Source organism: Eschrichtius robustus, chromosome 13 (assembly GCF_028021215.1).
Source record: "Eschrichtius robustus isolate mEscRob2 chromosome 13, mEscRob2.pri, whole genome shotgun sequence".
NCBI lineage: Eukaryota > Metazoa > Chordata > Mammalia > Artiodactyla > Eschrichtiidae > Eschrichtius > Eschrichtius robustus.
The window spans coordinates 59,262,539-59,284,972 of record NC_090836.1 but is presented as its reverse complement, the minus strand read 5'-3'; the positions used below and the strand labels follow the sequence as shown (position 1 = coordinate 59,284,972).

At 38.4% G+C, this 22,434-nt stretch overlaps 1 protein-coding gene across 4 annotated transcripts in view; it reads left to right on the top strand.

Moving 5' to 3' along the window:
- PTPRB (protein tyrosine phosphatase receptor type B) overlaps positions 1-22,434 on the top strand; it is a 113,200-nt gene that overhangs the window by 31,293 nt on the left and 59,473 nt on the right. For 3 of the 4 annotated variants that reach the window (XR_011075955.1, XM_068560562.1, XM_068560560.1), the window contains 5 exons: positions 9,046-9,321; positions 10,222-10,479; positions 12,084-12,347; positions 14,477-14,746; positions 15,754-16,014. Coding sequence is in view for 3 of the 4 variants with exons in the window: in XM_068560562.1 (XP_068416663.1) it covers positions 9,046-9,321; positions 10,222-10,479; positions 12,084-12,347; positions 14,477-14,746; positions 15,754-16,014 (1,329 nt within the window). In the remaining variant the exon portion in view is untranslated. The remainder of the gene's footprint in view (positions 1-9,045; positions 9,322-10,221; positions 10,480-12,083; positions 12,348-14,476; positions 14,747-15,753; positions 16,015-22,434) is intronic. The other variant, XM_068560561.1, reaches the window with a different exon arrangement.

Here is a 22,434-nt window from a genome sequence, read left to right as displayed (position 1 = left end):
GCCTTTGTAGTCTTGTACAGAGTTGAAAGAAGGTCAGGATGAAAGTGGTGACAGAGCTTTACCACTTCTTTCTTGGGTGAAGACCTTGCCCTGCCTCTCTCAGGTGTGTTTGGTCATAAATGGTCAATGCAACAACTGTAATAAATTGAAAGCCAAATTATTTAGTTGTGAATTCATCAGAAATAGATTATGAAGGTAACAGATATTGAAGAACTCAACACTTTTGTTAACACTGTGTCCTCAGAGTCTAGAGCAGAGGCTGCAAAGTGGCCCCTGGGAGTGTCTAGGTGTCTAAATAATAGACATGCTTGTTTGGCTCACGTAATGTTTGTGAAAAATTCAGATTATTTCACCAGCATTGAGCAGAAAATTCGCATAAATACCAGATGTATGGATTCTCTTAAAATACTGGAAGATCTGGCAAAACTCGGCCAGTCTGCCTAGAACTCTCTAGAGCTGAGTTGTGGTTTCTCTCTTTTCAGATACCAATTCACTGGAATCCCCCTGGACCACTTCATTTATTTTCTTACTTGAATGTATCCTAAGGACATTTGAGTTTGTTTAAATGAAACCGTAGAGTTTTCAATTACAAATTTGGGGGGATTTTTATCTTCCCACCAATAAGAAGTAGTTTTTCAGTACCTAAAATGGCATCTAACCCATGGTAGGTGTTCAATAAATATTAACTGGATGGGTAGATGGATGAATGAATGGGGAGATGAATGGGTGGATCTATGGATGAATAGGTAGATGATAACAGACAAATATTAATAAATGAAATGAATATTTTAGTGGGAGAATGTACATAAAAATATGATCTATTCTCCTTGGGTTATGGGTAAGTCATGGAGCCCAGGGAAGAAGTCTAGTCGTAGAGAACTTTACCTACAGGAAGAATATCTTAGTGGCATATGACTTCTTGTTAGTCAGTTTCAGATACTTATTAATCAGCCTAGAGCAAAAGGCAAAAAAAAAAGTTTAGCTCTTTTTACATGGCTCGTTCCTCTGTCTTTAATTTAAAAAAATTTTAAGAGCTTTAATTACCAAATCACCATATCAGCTATTATTTCCACCTCAAAATGTTGCTTCTTGTATTAGTTTACCAGGGCTTTCGTAACAAAATACCACAGATAGGGTGGCTTAAGCGGCAAATTTATTTTCTCACAGTTCTGGAGGCTAGAAGTCCCAGATCAAGTTATCAGCAGGTTTCTTCTGAGGCTTCTCTGATTGGCTTGCAGATGGCCACCTCACTATGTCCTCACATGGTCATCCATCTGTGTTGTCTGTGTCTAATCTTCTTAGGACACCAGTCATATTGGATTGGGGCCCACCCTAAAGATCCCATTTTAACTCAGTTACCTCTTTAGAGGTTTTATCTCCAAATATAGTCACATTTTGAAGTATTGGTGGTTAAGTCTTCAACATATGAGTTTTAGAGGGATGCAATTCAGTCCATAACACTTACATGGCTTTAAACACAGGCCATTATTTCTCAATAATGTCTGTAAGCTACTGGCATTAAACTCTCTTGCAGAGTTTGTTATAAAAGCATGTTCTTGGCTTCTACCTCATATATAATGAATTTAGAAAGAGTGGAGCCTAGGGTATCTGATTTTAAACAAATATCAAAGTGAATCAATGCACACTGAAGTTTAAGAACTATTGACATAGTTTTTCTATTATTCATTGGCATTAAGATTTTGGTACCATTCCTTTTATGCCTGGTTAAATCTGTAATGCCTAAGAATATTTGTTGTCTTTCCCAGGAAGAAAATAATACTCTAATATTTGTCTTGTGCTTTTATAGTATGTAAAATACTTTCACCTACCTTGTTTAGTAGGTAAGAGTATAAAATATATATTATACTGACCATATATTGTTTAATTATAGCCACATGGCAATCCTATGGAGGGAGTATCATGAAGGCACAGGTGGTTAAGAGTTGAGTTCTGAAAGCTGCTGCCTCCATCACTTACTAACCAAGTTGCCTTGAACAAGTTACTCACCTCTTTTAATCTATAAAATGGGGACAATAATAAAGAGAATGCTCACTTCCTAGGGTCGTTTTGAGGTTTTAATTGATTCATACATAAATTCTAGAACAGTTTTTGTCACATACTTAGTGTGTAGTAAGTTTCCTATTATTACTTTCAGGTTGGAGATGAGATTGATAGTCATAAGAATTAACTAATCACAAATCCATAGAGCTAATATATGGTAGACCTAGACCTTGAACCCAGATTTACTGACCCCAAAACCAATTCTTTCCACTACTCTGTAGAATGGACATAATTTTTTAGTTGGTTTTTGTTCTTTCAGATTACATATGATAGTTTGTTGTTACTTTTCAATTCAACTTTTAAAGAGAAAAAAATATATTATGAAATACTTTAAATCTATAGTTACTTAGCCTACACAAGGGTAGAATAATGATTAAATGTGTGTTAGTGTGATGAAATAATATTGATTTTGATTGTGTTGAACTGCTGGTGATGGACTTCAGTATTTAGGAATCAGCCATTTGCAGTATAGTTATTTCAGGAATTCTAAGGTCAAGCTGAGCTCTGTATAGGGAATCAACCAACCTAGTTCTCTGCACTTGACTTTTTGTGTGTTTGGAAGCTTCTTCCATTTGTCTGACTTCTGTAGGTGGGCCTGGCATTCTACAGATTAGCAAGAAATAAAATCTAATTTGTCCAGACAGAATGGAAGAAAATTTGTTTCACCTTCCATTCCCGGACACCAATTCCCTGGAAGCCCCCTGGGGGATAAAGGATAATACTGACGACTTTCTGACCTTGTAAGAGAGGTCAAACCCATTCTAAATGGATGAATGTATATAAACAAAGATGAATCTATGCAACTAAAATTAACATGGTAGGTATACATACAGATTTCCAGGGATTTGGGGTTTTGATTTTGTTTTTCTTCCTCTAGATGGAAAAGTTCAAATACATAAAAAGTAAACAGAACAGTATAAGGAACGAGCATGTACTCGGCTCCTACCTTCAACAGTTACCAACTGACAATCATATTTCATCTATATCCTCACTCACTCCCCCACCGCATATCATTTTGACACAGTCCAAGTCATCATTTAATTTCATTTATAAATATTTCAGTATGCATTTCTGAATGATAAGCATTATTTTTAACATAACGACAATATCAGTATCGTACCTAACATTGACAGTAATTCCTTAGTATCTAGATGTCCAGGTTCGGCAGCACACATCAAGCAACAGCTCATGAATTTCTACATGAGAGCCGCTTCTGGGCAACAGTCTGGAAGAGGAGGCCAAAGGATTTCCCTTTGTACTGCATTTATGTAGTGTTTAAATAATATTGAGAAAACCTCTATTGGTTCTTGGTTGTTTGGCTGCACTACGTGACTTGCAGGATCTTAGTTCCTGGACCAGGGATCAAACCCGGGGCCCCATAAGTGGGAACGCGAAGTCCTAACTACTGGACCACCAGGGAATTCCCAAGCAAACCTCTATTGTTAATATCAAAGAGAGGAGTAGGGCTGCTGAAGGATGATGGCACGAGGGTGTTAAAGTCTCTGTCAGCTGTCATTGTCCCCTCCATGCTGACATGGTTCTCTAATACTTGACAGAAGTGAGCTTTTCAGTGCTTTTGCTTAAACTGCTCTCTCATTCTGCAATGGCCTCTCTTCTCTGTGATTTCTGCGTCCTACTTGACCTTCCAACTTGCTCAAGTTCATTTCAAGCCCACCTCTGAGACCTTCCCCTTGGATATCATTCCCCTTTTGCATATTCAGCATTGGTGCTGACCTGTGTTACCCTTAACAGCAAGAACAGCTGCAATACTCACACCAACTGCCACTTACTGAGGCCCCACCATGTGCCAGGGCTGCACTTAACACTTTGGCTCCATTACCTCTTAACACTTACAACTCTGTAAAGTAAGTATTGTTAGTCCCATTTTACAGATGAGGAAACTTAGCCTCGGTGAGGTTAAGCGATTTGCCTAAAGTCACTGTTTGAAGTGATAGTGTTGGGATTTGAACCAGGCTTAGTCTGACGTCAAAGTCAGCCTCCCTGATAAGTTACCTTTGTGTTTACCTTTTTCACATATGTCTTAAATGCCCGAGTAAACTGTAGACTCTCAGAAGCCAAGTATGATGACCCGTAAAATAACATGGCATTCCTCACTCGTGTTAATCATGATGCAAATGATTGTCAAAGCTGCTTTAATTGCGAGGCTGTTGAACCTTTGAAAGTTCCTCGCTACCTGAACTTTATATTTAGTGTATAAAGTTGATAAATGAAATGCATGTTAATCTGATATATTAGCATAATATAGTATATCATCTTATAATAAGTCAGAAAACTGACTATAGTCAAACAGCAACAATTACAAAAGTAAAAGAAAATTACATCTCTATAAATCTATTTAATTAACTATAGATTGTGGGCAATTGCTTTCTCGTCTTCTTCTTCTGCCCTTTTTAAAAAACCTGCATCAGGGAATGGTTTGTGGCTTTTGCCCCACCCTTACCCTGGTTTCCATGAGAAAATTCGCAATTAGTTTATAGGAATAGTTGATGTTCACTCCATTTTATATAGAGTGCTACATAAATGCAGCTTCCAGTCTCCTAGCCACCCTGCTTTTAACTAGAACTGTATCCTAATTCCTGTAAAGGTAGAGAAGTTGAATCTGTAATCTATAAAAAATTGATCTCTTGTCCTGGAGTTAGTGCTGAAAGATAAGGTGTGTGTTGGAGAGGTGGGTGGAGGATAATATCCTGGTTGAGGAGACCTTGAGTTGCTATGGAGAAACTTAGACTTCATCTCAAGAAAAGTTCTTGGTGCTCCCCCGGGGGATGAGGATGGCAGATGTGGGAGAGATATACAAAGCGGTTATTTGGCAACAGTGGATAAAAGACAGAAAATAAGGCAGGCACCGAGAAAACTCAGAGTAATCCAGACACAAGTTGATGGAACACCAGGTTAAGGCAGTAAGATTAGGGGGAAAAAAGAAACGGAGAAGAAAAACATTATTTTAAAAAAATCAATGGAACTTTCCTGGCGGCAGAATTAGATTTAGCTATTATTAGTGTTGTTATTCATTTATCTATGCTAGACTATCCAAACCATCAAATGAAAGTTCTGTAAATTTGTCTGTTATTTTTCATAGAGATCTGGTTTGATTTTTTGTTGTTGTTATACTGACTGTGCGACTCATGACATCATTTTCCATCCTGGGACAACTAAGGTGTGATAGAAAAGAACTCAAGACTTGGAGTCAAGTGTTAGAAGCTCAGTTGAATTACTTGTTACCTATGTGATGTAAATGAGTCACTTAATGCCTCTGACCCTCTATTACAACTAAGAAAGCACATTGTAAATGATCAGATCCTACACAGATATATTGTGTGCTATTATGACTTCAAAAAAAAGCTTTTGGCACTAACTTATGGATTGCCTGCTCTCTTGTTATAAGGCTAAATTTATTTCCAAAATAAATACTATCATTTTGAATTCTAAACACTCTGCAAATTCCTATAGCAGTAGATAATAATGTTTTAATGACCATACAAAAGAATTTTTAAAGCAAATATCACTTCCATTTTATACATATGCGTGTCTCCCTCTTCTTAAGTCAGATTTTTTTAAAAGGGAAAAAAGGAAGAATCCATTTTGGTTCAGGAATTTAGCTAAACTTTATCAGAAAAAGTGGGTTGACAGCAAACCTACTTATGAAATTCTGGGGCTTCCTGATACTGTAGATTCATTGAAATACAGCAGCTGAATACTATGGAATTTTGCATTTGGCATTCAATATTCCAGATCCTTCTGGAAATAAATACAAACAAAGATGTCTTAAATTGATGGCTAATGATAAATTTTGATATATTGATTGAGATTAAATTATTGATTTATGGTTTTCAACAGTTCTCAAAGCTTATAATACTTCACTGGTTGCTGTATGTATGAGAGCAGTGGGTGGAAAAACCAGAAAGGCTATAAATGCACACATGTGTGCATTGATATCTCCAGCCATCAGCATAAATTATGTAAGTCAAGTAGGGTTTTCCAATTACATATGACCTGTCACATGATCAGAAGATTACAGACCTATAACTAAATTTTCAAATAGCATTAAAACTCTCTCTTTCATATATCTATCTAGATATCTATCTAGATATCTAGATATCTATCTAGATAGGTAGATGGTAGATAAGTAGGTAGATAGATAAATAGATAGATAGATGCTAGATGAAAATAGCACCCTGATGGAAGTATCTAATTTGTTTCTAATAAAATATTGAAAACTTTTTTTTATTACAGCAGAGTTTTCCTTGGGCTTAGTTAGATTGAAACAAAGTCTGAAAACTACTGAACTCCTGCCGCATGCATAGCAATAGTGGACCACTGCCAGCAAAGGGCTTTATCACAGCATAAATGGGGTTTTAAGTGTTTGTTTCCAGTGCAGGTTCTTGCAGCCCAGGCACTTCCCAATCTCATTGTTCCTTTGTTCTAGCGGATGTACAAAGGATTGACTGTTTTGTTTTCTGGCTCAGAGAGATTAGATAAAGTCTGCATTTCTGAACTTCACCCTCTAGGCACGCAACCTTAAAATTCATTTTCTATAGCTCACATTTTGCAGATTATATATGTTTAGATTATACCGATCATAAGATCATTTTCTTTAACCTTTATCTGGCTGGGTTGTGCATGTAAGTGATAGTATTGATCCCTTTTGAACAATCACTGGAAAGCAGCTGTCCCTCTCATCCTTGTCCTTAAAATGCCTCTTCAGCAAAAATGTGTCACCTCAGTTGGCTATGACAAGGTTGCTCTTGAATTTCTCTGGCTATTAGAATCGCATGGTAACAAGAAAACTTTCTGTGAGGGGAAATTATGTCCTTTCCTTTTATGATGACGTCCTTAATTATAGAGTGTTATGTAGGATAGAAAATTTAAATAATATTGCCACACACACACACACAAAAAAAAACCCATACTGTTTTTCCTCAAGAACCCATAAATGAAAATCATCTTGAGAATTTTTTAAATTTTATCTTAAGGGTTAGAATGTTAGTTCATGGGAATAAACTGATAAGATTTTTCCAAGTGCTTTTTTTTTTTGAAGAAGGCAATTAAAGCTATTATCTGTTTAGTTTCCAAAAAAATGGTATTCCACTTTTGCCTCCATTTTGTCAGTGATTCAGAGGAAGTTTCTTTTTATGATCATGTAGACAGAATAAGTTTATATTACGGAGTGCCCACTGTGTACCATGTAAAGTCTCCTCTATATCTTGTTACTCCTCCAAACATCCAAGAATATAAGTACTATTATTATACTCCCCAGACAGAGGGGGAAATGGAGGCTTAGAAGGTTAAGTAACTTCCCCAAGTTACTGATACATGAGGGAGCTGAGATTTGAATTGAGTTCTGACTCCAAAGCCCACGCTCTCTGCCACTTCACCTCCCTGCCTCTATGACAAGGTCATCCCAATTATAGGAGGAATACTAATACTAATACTAATAATAGCTAACATTGAACACTCACTATGTGCCAGACGCTGTTCTGAGTGTTCTAGATAAAATACTCAACTTAATCTTCATAACAGTTCTACTGAAAAGATAGCGTTGTTATCAGCATTGCATAGAGGAGACCGCTGAGGCACGAGGAGGTTAAGGAATTGCTACCCAGCTGCAAAGTGGGAGACCCGGATTCAAGCCCAGGCCGCCAGACTCTAGAGCCTATGCTCTTCAGGTGAACCTGTGCTGCTAGGATACAAACCACACAACCTTATCCTCTAAGCTCACCTGTGCTTTGGGCTCTCAAGGTTTCTGTCTTGGCTTGGCCTTATTTAGCCTATGTATGGAGTCTATAGGTGACCCGTAGTCTACTGAGCTGTCTGGCTATAAATGCCTTCTGAATATAGAATAAGATTACCTTGTTCCTATTTGTATTAATGTTAGTCACAAGTGAAGACTTTCTTAAAACATATACTGTTCTAAGCAGATGCTAGAATTCCTCAATTTCTTTCATGAGTAAGATATAATTTACCAGGAGGTAAAGAAATGAGATCTCTATAGCCATGTCACTAAAACATCTAACCTGACTTTTGAAATTTAGTCTCCAGTATCTTAATCTCACTTTCTAGACCAAGAACCACATAGGATTTCTGAAAATTACTCATATGTAAATGTTAACGTTTCTACTCCCAACATTCAGGGTAAGGAGAGCCTTATTTCTCGGATGGTCCCACTGCATCATCTGCTCACTAAATGTTATTGATTTAGTTCCTAACCTGGAGACGTGCTATTCATCCTATTTCAAGCTCTACAGTGAAGATTCAATACATGGGAAATAGGACTCCTCAAATTGACCCATGGCTTTGAGAATTGAAACTAAGTAAACAGCCAGGTGCAGGACTAACCCACCTGCTCTGGGAGCTCTGGCAGCTCCAAAATGTCCCAGAACTCAAGTTTAGAAAATCTAGGGACATAGGGAATCCCAGTTGCTGGGAGAATTCATTTTGGTGAGCACACCACCTAGCCTAGGCTTATAATCAGGTCTGTATCTTTTGTGGTTTTCCGATATCTAAAAACAGCCCAAAGTTTTGTATACATAACCCCCCCAAACCCCACAACCTAAAAAGGGGAAAGTTTAGTACAGATACAAATTTTAAAATTTCGTAATATCTGTATTTTCTGTTGAGATTTTCAGTATTTATCCAGGCAGAGCCTGGATGTTTGTCAGTGTTTGAAAAGTGCAAAACTTGCAAGCCAAAGACAATATAACCTTGCTTGGATTTCCAAGCTCAGAGCTGTCGTAACAAAAAAAAGTTTTATTAGAAAAAAAGGAGCTTATATGACTAGTAGCCAAGGTGGATTTCTTTTTTAAGTAAAATAGTAAGTTTGGGAGTGGCATAAAATGCCCATTTGTATCATGAGCAGCAGATTCTTAAAGTTTTGAAGGAAAATGCATCTGGATTACAGCAAGGTAAGCATGTATCTGCAAAATTCTTCAAGCTGCCTTCTCTTTTTTGTTTTTTGCTCTGCAGATCCTTTACCTCCTGCTAGGTTTGAAGTCAATAAAGAGAAAAGTACTTCCACCAGTTTGCATGTCTGGTGGACTCCTTCTTCCGGGAAAGTCACCTGGTATGAGGTGCAGTTACTTGATGATAACCAAAAGACACAGGGGGCCCAAATTCAAGAAAGAACTTCACGGAATGAATATACATTTTTTAACCTCACTGCTGGTAGTAAATACAAAATTGCCATCACAGCTGTTTCTGGGGATAAACGTTCCTCTATGATTTATGCCAATGGATCAACAGGTAAGACCTGTTTATGGATAGTTGCGTATTTAGTAGTCTATGATTCTTTTGAAATTATATTACATTCAGGAAATGGGAGTAAGAATGCCCCAAGATCAACAATAAATAGATAGGTGGATAGATAGGTAGGTAGGTAGATAGATAGATAGACAGAGAGACAAATAAATACTGTTTGATACAGAGGAAAGACTGGACTGGAAACAAGGAGGTGGGGTTGGGCTGCTAGCTTGCTGGGTGATTTTGAACAAGTCATAGAACTTCTCTGGGACTGGAATTTTCTCCAAAATGAGGAAGGTGTTTCCTAATGGCCCTTCTAAGTCAAATGTTAGGCAACAGGATTTTCTGCCTCATTTTCTGAGTTTGTGCAATGAAAATTATTTTTTAAATGTTTTCCCTCCCCTGTATATTCTTCTCTTAACTTCAAGTCATGGTGTTTCCTGAATATTCCTATGTTTGGAACAATTCTTTTCTTGCACCCACGCATCCCGTTATCAATGACACATTACCATTTCCTTCCATAACGTACTTTCTTATCATTCACTCTCCCCTCATTTTCTCTCCTGCTCTGTTGCTCTCTTTCCAGTTTTCAACTTCTACAGTTCTTTCCTTTCTCTTTTCCCTTTACTGCTATGCCACATCATACTTCATTGACAAAATCTACCTTGATACCTGTTAAGTGGGGGAGACAGATAAACTATGATGTAGCTTTAGGCTGTGGTCTTTGAAAAGAGCATTAATCCAGGTTCCAATAAAATTTCAAGGGTGCTGTTTTCATTAGTTATTACACAAGTTAGATGTACAGAGAAGCATAAATGGATGTGTGGTTTCAAATGAAATGTGTCTATACCTTCTATAAGGAAATTATGAATGACACTTTGGAAATACATTGTATCCCACTAGTGCCATCACCAGTGAAAGATATTGGTATTTCAGCGAAAACGAATTCTCTCCTGATTTCCTGGTCACGTGGCTCTGGGAACGTGGAAAGATACCAGCTGATATTAATGGATAAAGGAATTCTAGTTCAGAGTTATGCCGTGGACAAATCTACTACTTCCTATGCCTTTCATGGACTGATACCTGGTCACCTCTACAATGTCACCATTGTTACCGAGGCTGCAGGGCTGCAAAACTACAGATGGAAACCAGCCAGGACAAGTAAGTTTCCCTAGCTATTCTGAACAAGAATAAAGCTCAAATCAAGGAAATGTTTAATAAACAAGGTTTATTAAATTATTTGGATAATGGTAGTATAGGACAAATTGAAATGCATATGTTGTAGAAGACCTTAATATGTATCCACTTTTCTACTTAGAGAAAGAGGGGTTCCCTTTCATTCTAAAGTTTAGGCTCGTCCTTGACAACCTTTTGAAATAGCAGAGTTAATCACTGATATAGTCTTAGCTTCTCTTTTTAGTTAAGGATTCCTACTTCCTTCTCTTAAACAGGCATCATCCCCTGCCTTTGTGACATCACTCACAATGAACCAGGATTACTCTTCTCAATGCTATACAAAGACCTACTCTTAGGTCTTTGTATAAAGAAACAGCCATTGCCCAAACCCTCTATCCAACAAAACATCTCCTGAGACCCAATTCTATAGAACCTGTTCGCATAGCCTAACATAGCCAGAAAACTAATCTGTGCTAAGTTTTAATGAATCATTTATATACATACTTATTCATTCATTCGTTCATTAAATCAGTATTTATTAGGTGTAAACTATATACCAGACATTGTGGATATAACAATGTCCAAGAGAGACAAAGTCTTTCCCCTCATGGAACTTACATTCAAGTGGATTCTAATGCTTCTGGTGGGTCTAATGTGTTAATAAATCCCCTCCTTTGGGAAGCTATGTAATTTTAAGAGAAACTCTAAAATGTGTAGTGCCTTAGACATTACTCTAGAGAGGAGAGTTCCTGAAATAATAGGAGGTTGGTGGGAAAGATATTTGGGGACACCTATATATTTACATACCTTTCATATCACACCTCAAAGATATATATATATATTCCCAACAAAAATGTACCATATATTTTAAGAATTATTTATGTATATCAAGAGCAAATTGCACTTCTAACTGGCAAAAGCAATGTGCCATGCCCATTATTTTAATGAAACATTGTGAATTTATATTATGCCATTAGTGAGGCCCCAAATTATAGCATAGGCAAAAGGTAGAAAATATATTCACCAAAGTGTCTCTCCTTTGTAATCATTTTCCTCTGATGAAATAATGACACAACTCCTAAGCTTTAACTTTATCATGATTCAATATGAAAAAGAAAGTATTTTTAGCACAAAAAATTTTATGATGGCCAGTCAACCAATCTATTTATTATGTACTTGCTATTATTAAATACATAAAGACAGGAAGAAATTAGGCAGATGACATTCTTTGAGGATTCCACTTAAAGATTTTCAGAACTGGAAAAGACCATTTTAAGTTTTTTTGATCAAGCCATCATTAGGCAGTAAGGACCCCTAGGCTTAGTAAGATAGACAGAGCTGCCCAGGGTTGCCCAGCCAACCAATGGCCAAGTTTGAGGCAGAATCTAGGCTCCTGACTGCCATGTTTGTCCTCTCTCCACTAGCCAGACAACCTTTCTTTGGTTTTGCAGTATTATTTTTACCTTGTGAAGTTGTTTTCTTCAGAGCAGGGAGTGTGGATTGTAGAGATTAAAACACAGGTCAAAATTTGGCCATAAGAGTGGTATGATATCCTGAGTTAAAGTCTCTTTCCCTTTCTTCCTAATTAGCCCCCATGGAAGTCTCAGATCTGAAGGTGACAAATGATGGCACTTTGACGTCTCTAAAAGTCAAGTGGCAAAGACCTTCTGGAAATGTGGATTTCTACAACATTACACTGTCTCACCAAGGGACCATCAAAGAATCCAGAATATTAGCACCCCAGATTACTGAAACTCAATTTAAAGACTTAGCCCCTGGACGACTTTATCAAGTCACCATCAGCTGTGTCTCTGGTGAATTGTCTGCTCATAAGATGGCAGTGGGCAGAACAGGTGAGTCTAAGGCTCCAGAAATTCCTTAGTTGCTCAAATCACCCTCTGATCCACCTTAGAACAGGATAAGTTAGAAGGAAAATCCCTTTCCCAACCTGGGAAGTATGGTCTACATGACTCAGGGTGTCTATGGGCCAGGCTCCTCTATACAGAGTCAAGCCGGGGGTTAATTGCATTTGTCTGATTATTTAAGCAAATGTATTTGGATTGATTCCTGAATGATCTGTATTTCTGGCTCTGCCCTGTGCTATTTCAGGTCACACCACTTAAGTAGCACAAATGAATTAGCATTGGTACTAATGAATAAAACATTTCTGATCAACTCTTATAATGAAGGCCAGTTAGCACTTACCCATGTTTCCCATAAATTATTTTATTTATGTCACCAAACATTTATCCAGTGCCTTCTTCCTGTAAATTACCATATTATGAGCTTTGAGAGTTATTAAGATGGCAGAGTTCAGCACACTACACCCTTCAGCCAAATATGGCCTGTGACCTGTTTTTGTATAGCCCCAAACTAAGGGTGGTTTTCACATTTTTAAAGAGTTTTTTAAAAAAGAAAGAAAACGAAAGAAAAATGTGAGGCAGAGACCATATGTGGCCCAAGAAGCCTGAAATATTTACTTTGCCGACCCTCACTTTTAAGGAAGTTACATTTTAATCACACAAATGTAGAATACACACACACACACACACACACACACACACACAATAAAAATATTATATTTTAATAATGGTAATTATATAGATATTTCCATGGATCAGGCACTGACTAAACACTTTACACCATTATTTCATTCAGTTCTCACCAAAACCGCAAGAGAGGTCCTGATATTATCACCAGTTTATAGGTAATTCGAAGAGGTCAAATAACATGTCCATAGTCATCCAGCCAATAAGTGGTGGGGTTTAAGCCAGGCTGTCCGATTCCAGAGTCCATTGTCTGTGCTATTGGAGATCCCAAGTAAGAGCTATATGTATGGTCAGAGAGAAAAGAGAAACAAACTCTCTTTCAGAAGATCAGTAAAGACTTCTGGGAGGAAATGGCCTTTAACTGGGACTTTAAAAATATGAAGCTCTTGGCGAGTTAAGAGGGAAAAGAGGGAAGGGCATTTGAGGTGGAAGGAATAACACAAGCAAAGGCACAGAGGCGGAAGAGCCCAGGAGACTTACAGGTCTACAGAACGCGAAACTGGAGGCCAGCATTCAAGAGTGGGGAACGAGGGAGGGGGGCTGCAGGGAGTAGTCAGAGTGAAGACTGGCAGGATTTGGGGTCTGATTTGGGAGGGCTACAAACACCACACCAAGGACTTGATGTTTTATTCTGTAGTTAATGGAGAAACCTTAAATGTTTTTGAGCAAAGAATAATCAGATCAGAGTTGTGTTGCAAGAAGATTAATCTTTTCCGTTGGAAGAGAGGCATGTTTTGTGACCACAGCATCCAGGGTCTCTTCCAAAAGATGCCACATCCATCGCTGTCACCATCATTATAAGCAACATCAGTATTGTCTCTAGGGCTGGTATGCAATCAGAAAAACACAGCGTTTGTATCACGAGGTTATTAACACTGTTACAGAAGATCACATTACTGATATATTACTAAAATGATTTTAACTTGCATTTCTCGAGTGTCCAATGGCTCCAGAATGCTCATTTGCAATTCACAAACATCAGGAGGGGCTAGAAATGGGTTGTTGGTTTTTTTTTTAGTATCTTTATTGGAGTATAATTGCTTTACAATGGTGTGTTAGTTTCTGCTGTATAACAAAGTGAATCAGCTATACATATACGTATATCCCCATAGCTCCTCCCTCTTGCATCTCCCTCCCACCCTCCCTATCCCACCCCTCTAGATGGACACAAAGCACCGAGCTGATCTCCCTGTGCTATGCGGCTGCTTCCCACTAGCTATCTATTTCACATTTGGTAGTGTATATATGTCCATGACACTCTCTCACTTCGTCCCAGGTTACCCTTCCCCCTTCCCGCGTCCTCAAGCCCATTCTATAGAAATGTTTTGAATTGCAGCTATTAGGGCTCTTATCTACTGTTGCCCATGAAAAGTGAATGAGCATCCTTACTTTTGGATTTTAGTATCTCCTTTTGACATCATTTCACTGTTTAGTTCCAGAGAAAGTTGGGGACCTGGAGGCAAACAGCAATGGTTCTACAAGGTCCCTGGTAGTGAGCTGGTCGCCCCCTGCTGGAGACTGGGAGCAGTATCGTATCCTGCTCTTGAATGATTCTTTGGTGCTGCTCAACATCACCGTGGGAAAGGAGGAAACACACTATGTCATAGGTGATGTGGGGCTCATACCGGGAAGACAGTATGAGGTCGAAGTCACTGTTGAGAGCGGCAATCTGAAGAATTCTAAGCGTTGCCATGGCAGGACAGGTAAGCGAATATCAAGGTGTTAATGACCGCTGGAACCTTAATTTGGTCCTTCTTCCAAGTAACCCAGGTAACCATCAATGTCATACCCCAGGGTTCCCTGTATTTGAGACATTATAAACTGACAAACTGAAATAGGTTGGTAATGTTTAATTTTGTCAAATTAGAGTATTAGAAATCACTTCCACTAGTAGGTTCATTGTTTTTTAAAAGAAAGACCTTTCTAACACCAAAAGAACAGGAAGGAAACAATCTGAGAGAATCCTCCCCACAAAGTGGATAGTTGATAACCTTTTGCTGGTGATCAGTGTTAGAGAATCACTGCCCTGACCCACTGTTGACTAATGGGGGATTTTCAGGTACCAAGGAAGAGTTGTTAAAGTGGAGAGGGATATATTCAAATTTTAGGGCAGAGGAGAGTGAGGCTACTGAGACATGGGTTTTGGTATTCTTGCTGTCACCATTATACTGTAATTCCTTGGGCAAGTCACAACCTCTCTGAGTCCATTTCCTCAACTTTCAAATAAGAGAGTTGACCTGCTAAACTCAACATTTCTATGAAAATCCCTGTGACATGGAATGCTCCATACTTGGAGTGAAATTCAAATATATTCTTTTAGTCTTGCCTGATAATAAGGAAATAACTACACTGACGCAGTGTTCTTAGAAGAATGTCAAAGAAATGGACCAAGATACGTCTTTAGCCTGCCCACTGTGTCTTCCAGTTACCTCTTCATTTTCCAAATATTAATATCTGCTGGAGGATGATCAAAAATAAATGACCCAGTAAAGTATTTTCCAAGAGTATTCTTTTGAGTCCTTATTTCTGGTTATGTTACACGAACAAAGTTTTTTTGTGATTAGCTTTTTTTTTCTAAATGCTCATAAGCATTCAGAAAAGAAATGCTCAACTGGAACACTCCTGTGGATGGAAGAGAACAGATCTCTAAAGAATACTGGAGTGTATCCAAGTTAATCAATGACCCGAATGTCCATTGCTTTTTCCCCAGTGCCCCTGGCTGTCCTTCAGCTTCGTGTCAAACACGCCAATGAAACCTCACTGGGTGTCATGTGGCAGACCCCTGCAGCAGAATGGGAGAAATATATCATTTCACTAATCGACAGAGACCTCTTACTCATCCACAAGTTGCTCCCCAAAGATGCCAAAGAATTCACTTTTACTGACCTGGTGCCTGGACGAAAATACATAGCTACAGTCAGCAGTATTAGTGGAGACCTGAAAAATTCATCTTCAACAAAAGGAAGAACAGGTAACATTTTTTATAAATTTTAGGCTTTAAAAGTATCCTGTCTGCTGAATTGTCTAACATTCAACTTACAAATGTTTTTTAAAAGCCTGTTGTTCTGTACTGGGCATTGTATACTTTTTTTTTTTTTTCATGTTTTCCATGTATTTGCTCTCTGGGCTATAGTCTGGATAATTTCCTCAGCTCTTAGTTTTAGTTCATTAGTTCTATCTAATCTATCTTTCTTTAGTTCTATCTAATCTATTTTAAAATCCACCCACTGAGTTTTAAAATTTAATTGTTATGTTCCTCACTGTTAAACATTTTCTTTGGTTCTCTTCCAAATATGTTTAGTATTCTGTTGCTCTTTCCATTCTCCTCCTTTATCGCTATAAGCAAATTAATGATTTTTATTTTCATTCTATGTCTGATCAGTATAATATCTGCAATATTCAGGAGTTCAGTGCTGTTGTTTACTGAGTTTTCTGCCTTTTTCTCATGGTGCTTACTTCCTTAAATGTTTGTGATGTTTTATTCTAAACTCATATACCTTGGGATTTTATTCTGTGGGAATTCTTTGGGCCCTTTTTCGAAGGTGGGTTTCAGAAAGAATTTTCTTTTCACTTGATTCTTTCAGGTGCACAGGATTGCTGTCAACCCAGACTTATTTTAATCTAAATTGTCAACTTGAGGTTTTTTGATCACCCAGGGTTTTATGAATTTGGGTTGCAAACTCACTGAAGCTGTCTTGACATTATGAATTCTCAGTGGAAATTTCTTCTTCTCCACCTAGTATTAAGGAGGCTGCAGTATATGAGGAATAGAGAGGAAGTATTTATTTCACTTACGCTTAGAATGTAAAGTTTCAGGATCCAATATTATGCAGAGTCACCTATGAGGTTCCTCACCCTGGGAAAGTCCTATTCATAGCTCTTGCAAAGCTATAAAATCAAAGCTTAAATTTATGTTTGAAAGATGCCCTCATGGTGACGGTCTGCAGATCCAGTGATCTGTCACTTTCTTATAGGTCTCTGAGAATTCCTTACATTCTTGACAACTCATTCATGCATTTACATTTTTATGTTTTATCCAACATGTGCAGTTGCGTGTATTGGGGGGATTTTCATGGTTTGTGCCAGCAATGAAAGTCCAAGGCATTGTTTTAGACTTAAGATCATTTTCATTATTCCCACCACTCATATTGCTGTGTCATATGGTAAGTGGATGTTTAACTTTGTAAGAAACTACCAAGCTGTTTTCCAAAGTGGTTGTAAAATTTTACATTCCCACCAACAATGTATGATATTTCCAGTTCCTCCGTATTCTCAGCAACACTTGGTATTTTCAGTTTGTTTGGTTTTTTAAATTTTAGCCATTCTAATAAATGTGGAGAGGTATCTCATGTGATTTTAATTTGCCTTTTCTTAATGACTAATGGTTTCAAGCATTTTTTTCATATGCTTATTTACCATCCACTTATCTTTTTGTGGAAGAAGATATTTTCAAATGTTTTGCCCATTTTTTAATAGGGTTCTTTGTTTCTTATCATTGAGTTTTGAGAATTCTTTTTTTTTTTTTTTAATTTTACTTATTTATTTATTTATTTTTGGCTGTGTTGGGTCTTCGTTTCTGCGCGTGGGCTTTCTCCAGTTGCGGCAAGCGGGGGCCGCTCTTCATTGCAGTGCACAGGCCTCTCACTGTCGCGGCCTCTCTTGTTGCAGAGCACAGGCTCTACTCATGCGGGCTTCAGTAGTTGTGGCGCACAGGCTCAGTAGTTGTGGCTCGTGGGCTCTAGAGTGAAGGCTCAGTAGTTGTGGTGCATGGGCTTAGTTGCTCTGTGGCATGCGGGATCTTCCCCGACGAGGGATCGAACCTGTGTCCCCTGCACTGGCAGGCGGATTCTTAACCACTGCACCACCAGGAAAGTCCCTATACCACATTTTCTTTATCCATTTGTCTGTTGATGGGCACTTGGGTTGCTTCCATATCTTGGCTATTGTAAATAGTGCTGCTATGAATACTGGGGTGCATGTATCTTTTCAAATTAGTGTTTTCATTTTTTCCAGTATATACCCAGGAGTGGAATTACTGGATCATATGGGAGTTCTATTTTTGGTTTTTTGAGGAACCTCCATACTGTTTTCCATAGTGGCTGCACCAATTCACATTCCCACCAACAGTGCATGAGGGTTCCCTTTTCCTCCCATCCTCCCAATATTTGTTATTTGTAGACTTTTTGATGATAGCCATTCTGACAGCTGTGAGGTGATAGCTCATTGTGGTTTTGATTTGCATTTCTCTAATAATTAACAATGTTGAGAATCTTTTCATGTTCCTGTTAGCCGCCTGTATGTCTTCTTTGGAAAAAATTCAGGTATTCTGCCCATTTTTTGATTGGATTGTTTGTTTTTTTATACTGAGTTATACAAGCTGTTTATATATTTTGGATATTAACCCCTTGTCAGTCATATCGTTTGCAAATATCTTTTCCCATTCTATAGGTTTGTCTTTTTGTCAATTATTTCCCTCGCTGTGCAAAAGCTTTTAAGTTTAATTAGGTCTCATTTGTTTATTTTTGCTTTTATTTCTTTTGCATTAGGAGACAAATCCAAAAAAATATTGCTACGATTTATGTCAAAGAGTGTTCTGCCTATGTTCTCTTCTAGGAGTTTTATGATTTCCAGTCTTACATTTGGGTCTTTAATCAATTTTGAGTTTATTTTTGTATATGGTGTGAGGAAATGTTCTAATCTCATTGTTGTACATGTAGCTGTCCAGTTTTCCCAGCACCACTTGCTGAAAAGACTGTCTTTTCTCCAATGTGTATTATTGCCTCCTTTGCCATAGATTAAATAACCATAGGTGTGTGGGTTTATTTCCGGGCTCTCTATCCTGTTCCATTGATGTATGTGTCTGCTTTTGTGTCAGTATCATACTGTTTTGATTACTGTAGCTTTGTAGTATAATCTGAAGTCCGGGCGTTTGATAGTTCCAGCTTTGTTCTTTTTTCTCAAGATTACTTTGACAATTCACGGTCTTTTGTGATTCCATGTGAATTTTAGGATTATTTGTTCTAGTTCTGTGAAAAATGACATGGGTATTTTGATAAAGATTGCATTAAATCTATAGATTACTTTGGGTAGTATGACCATTTTAACAATAGTAATTCTTCCAATCCAAGAGCACGGAATGTCTTTCCATTTCTTTGTATCGTCTTCTGTTTACTTCATCAATGTTTTTATAGTTTTCAGAGTTTATACTTCACCTCCTTGGTTAAGTTTATTCCTAGATATTTTATCCTTTTTGATTTATGGTTGTCATGGGATTCACATATGCTGACCTACAATTATATCTACTTGTTTAAAACCGATAGTCATTTAAGTTCAAACACATGCTAAAAGACCTATATTTTTTACTCTCCTCCCCCACATTTTGTGTTTTGATGCCATATTTTACATCTTCCACTTATCCCTTAACTGTATAATGCTATTATAGTTGTTTTTACAATTTTTTATCTTTTAATGTATGTACTGGCTTATTTAAGTAGTTGATCCTCCATTCTTATTATATATTTACCTTTCCTAGTGAGATTTTCCCTTTTGTTTAGATTCTTACTTCTTTTCTAGTTAGAGAAGACCCTTCAACATTTCTTTTAGGGTAGATTTAGTATTGATGAACTCTTAGTTTTTACTTGTCTGAGAAGTTCTTTATCTCTACTTCTATTCTAAATGATAATCTTGCTGGGTGGAGTATCCTAGGTTGCAGGTTTTTCCCTTTCAGCACTTGAATATATCATGCCACTCCCTTCTGGCCTGGAATATTTCTGCAGAGAAATCAGCTGATAGCCTTATGGGGATTCCCCTGTATATGAGTCTTTGTTTTTCTCTTGTTGCCTTTAGAATTTTCTCTTTAGCTTTTGCCATTAATTATGATATGTGGTGTGGCTCTACTTGGGTTCGTCTTGTTTGGGACCCCCTGCACTTCCTGAACCTGGATATCTGTTTCCTTCTTCAAGTTTGGGAAGTTTTCAGCCATAATTTCGTCAAATACATTTTCAGTCCTCTTCTCTCTCTCTTCTCCTCTGGGATCCCTATAATGCAAATGTTGGTACACTTAATGTTATCCCAGAGATCTCTTAAATTGCTTTCACTTTTTAAAATTTGTTTTTCTTTTTGCTGTTCTGATTGGGTGATTTACATTATTCTATCTTCCAGATCACCTATGTACCACTTAGTCTGCTCTTCATTCCTTCTAGTACGTTTTTTTTAGTTCAGCTATTGAGTTATTCATTTCTGATTGGATCTTTTTTATATCTTCTGGTTCCTTGTTTAAATGTTCACTGTTTAGATAAATTCTTTTCCCTAATTCAGTTAACATTTTTATTACCAATGTTTTTAATTCTTTACCTGCTAAATTGTTTATTTCCGTTTCATTATTTATTGTTTTAGGGAGTTTTGTTTGCTCTTTCAATTGAGAGTAGTTCCTCTGCTTTTTCATTTTGCTTAATTTTCTCTGCCTCTATGAATTTAGATGAAACAGTTACCTATTGTGGTCTTAAAGGGGTGTTCTTATGTGGGAGCATCCCTATACAGGCTGTGTTCGCCCAGTGTCTTTGGTGCAAGAGCTGGATTTGACATGAACGCAAGTTACATCTTTATGCAGAGTGTTGTTTTAGGGTGATAGATGGCAGCTGTCACCTTGGTAGAGGTTGGGCTGGAGGTGGAGGGGCTAGAGCTGGTGCCAGGTGTGAGGTGGGACTTCCTCTCTGTTCAGTGGCCATCATTGCCCTGTCAGGGGTGGGGTCTGATCCCAAGTTGCTGGGCAGAAACCCTGAGGATCAGGCTCGGGCTGACTTTGTTCACTTAAGTGTGTGTTTTTCCCTCTCCCAGCACCAGGGTCTTTTACCCCAGAGGAGGGGAGTGCTGAAGCAAGTGGGGCCTGTGTGCAGACAGAGTTCCAATGCGCTGCCCGTGTAGGTGTCTATGGCTCCACTCAGATGCAGCCTCTGGTGCAGGTCCCCTTTGTCTCTCCCAGCTGATCACTACTGCCTGCATCCGCTGCCCCCACCCTGTTGCGGAAATGCTCCACAGGGCAGGTGGGACCCATGTGAGCTCTACATGTATCCGGAGGTTAGCTGTGGTGGAGTGGCCACCCCGTCAGAGATCTGGGCAGTCTGAGGCACTGCTTGAGTAAGCACCAAGGATAGACGGGCTGCCCCACCCAGCCTCCACCCCGGGGTGGAGCTGCTCCGGGTCACCTCTGGGTCCCACAGTCAAGTTTCTTCCCCAGCCGTGGCTGCCCCAGATCCAGTGCCACGTTGTGGCATGAAGTGAGTGGGGTCAGAATGTTTGCTTGGCTTGGGCTGGTACGTGTGCCAGGCGGTCATGGGAAACTCGGCAGCCACTAGAGCAGACCTTTCTCTGCTCTGCCTTGGCGGTTAGCCAGCATGTGTGTGCCCCTCATGAATGGAGTCCAGACTTCCTCAGCTCTTCTCTTTGTCCCAGAAGTTCTCCAACCAGCTAAGGGGGCTTGTCTCCTCATGTAGGACACCAAGACTGAGATGCCCAAACTTGGTTTAACTTGCTCACTCCCCAGGTTGAGTGTCCACCAATGTCATCTCCCTTGTCCTCTGAGTCCCCTCTGAGGTGCACAGGTCCTGACCCAATCACTTCTGTTCCCTTCCTACCCTATTACGTGTATATCTTTCTTACAGTCTTGGTTGTACAAGAGTCTTTTTGCCAGTTTCCAATTAGTTTTCAGTGATAATTACTCCACATGTAGATGTATTTTTGATGACAGGGAGGTGAGCATCCTGTCCTCTTACTCCACCATCTTGATCTCCTCCCCTCGTTTGTCTTTTCGTTAATTTATTAGTATATCTTGCAGAACATAAGTTTTTAATTTTGATGTCAGTTTACCATTTTTTTTCTTTCATGAATCATGCTTTTGGTGTCATACCTAAGAAACCTTTGTCTAACACAAGGTCACCAAAATTTTCTCCTAGAAGCTTCATAGTTTTAGGTTGTAAATTTAGGTGTATAATCAATTTTGAGTTAATTTTTGTATATGTGTGAGATATGGGGCAAAGTTTATTTCTTTGCTTATGCACACCTAATAATTCCAGTCCTATTTGTTGAAAAGACTCTCCTTTCTCCACTGAATTGCCCTTGCATCTCTATAAAAAAAAAATCAATTGACTATATATATGTGTTTGGTCTATTTCTGGACCTTCAAGTCTGTTCCATCAGTCTATGTGTCCACTTTTTTGCCAGTATCACACTGTCTTCATTACTGTAGCTTTCTAGAAGCTTTGAAATCAGATGATGTTAGTCCTCCAACTTTATTCTTCTTTTTCAAAACTGTTTTGGCATATTAATTCCTTTGCTTTCCATATGAAAGTTAGAATTGGAATTGAATCTTTTGATCCATGTACAGTAATGTATT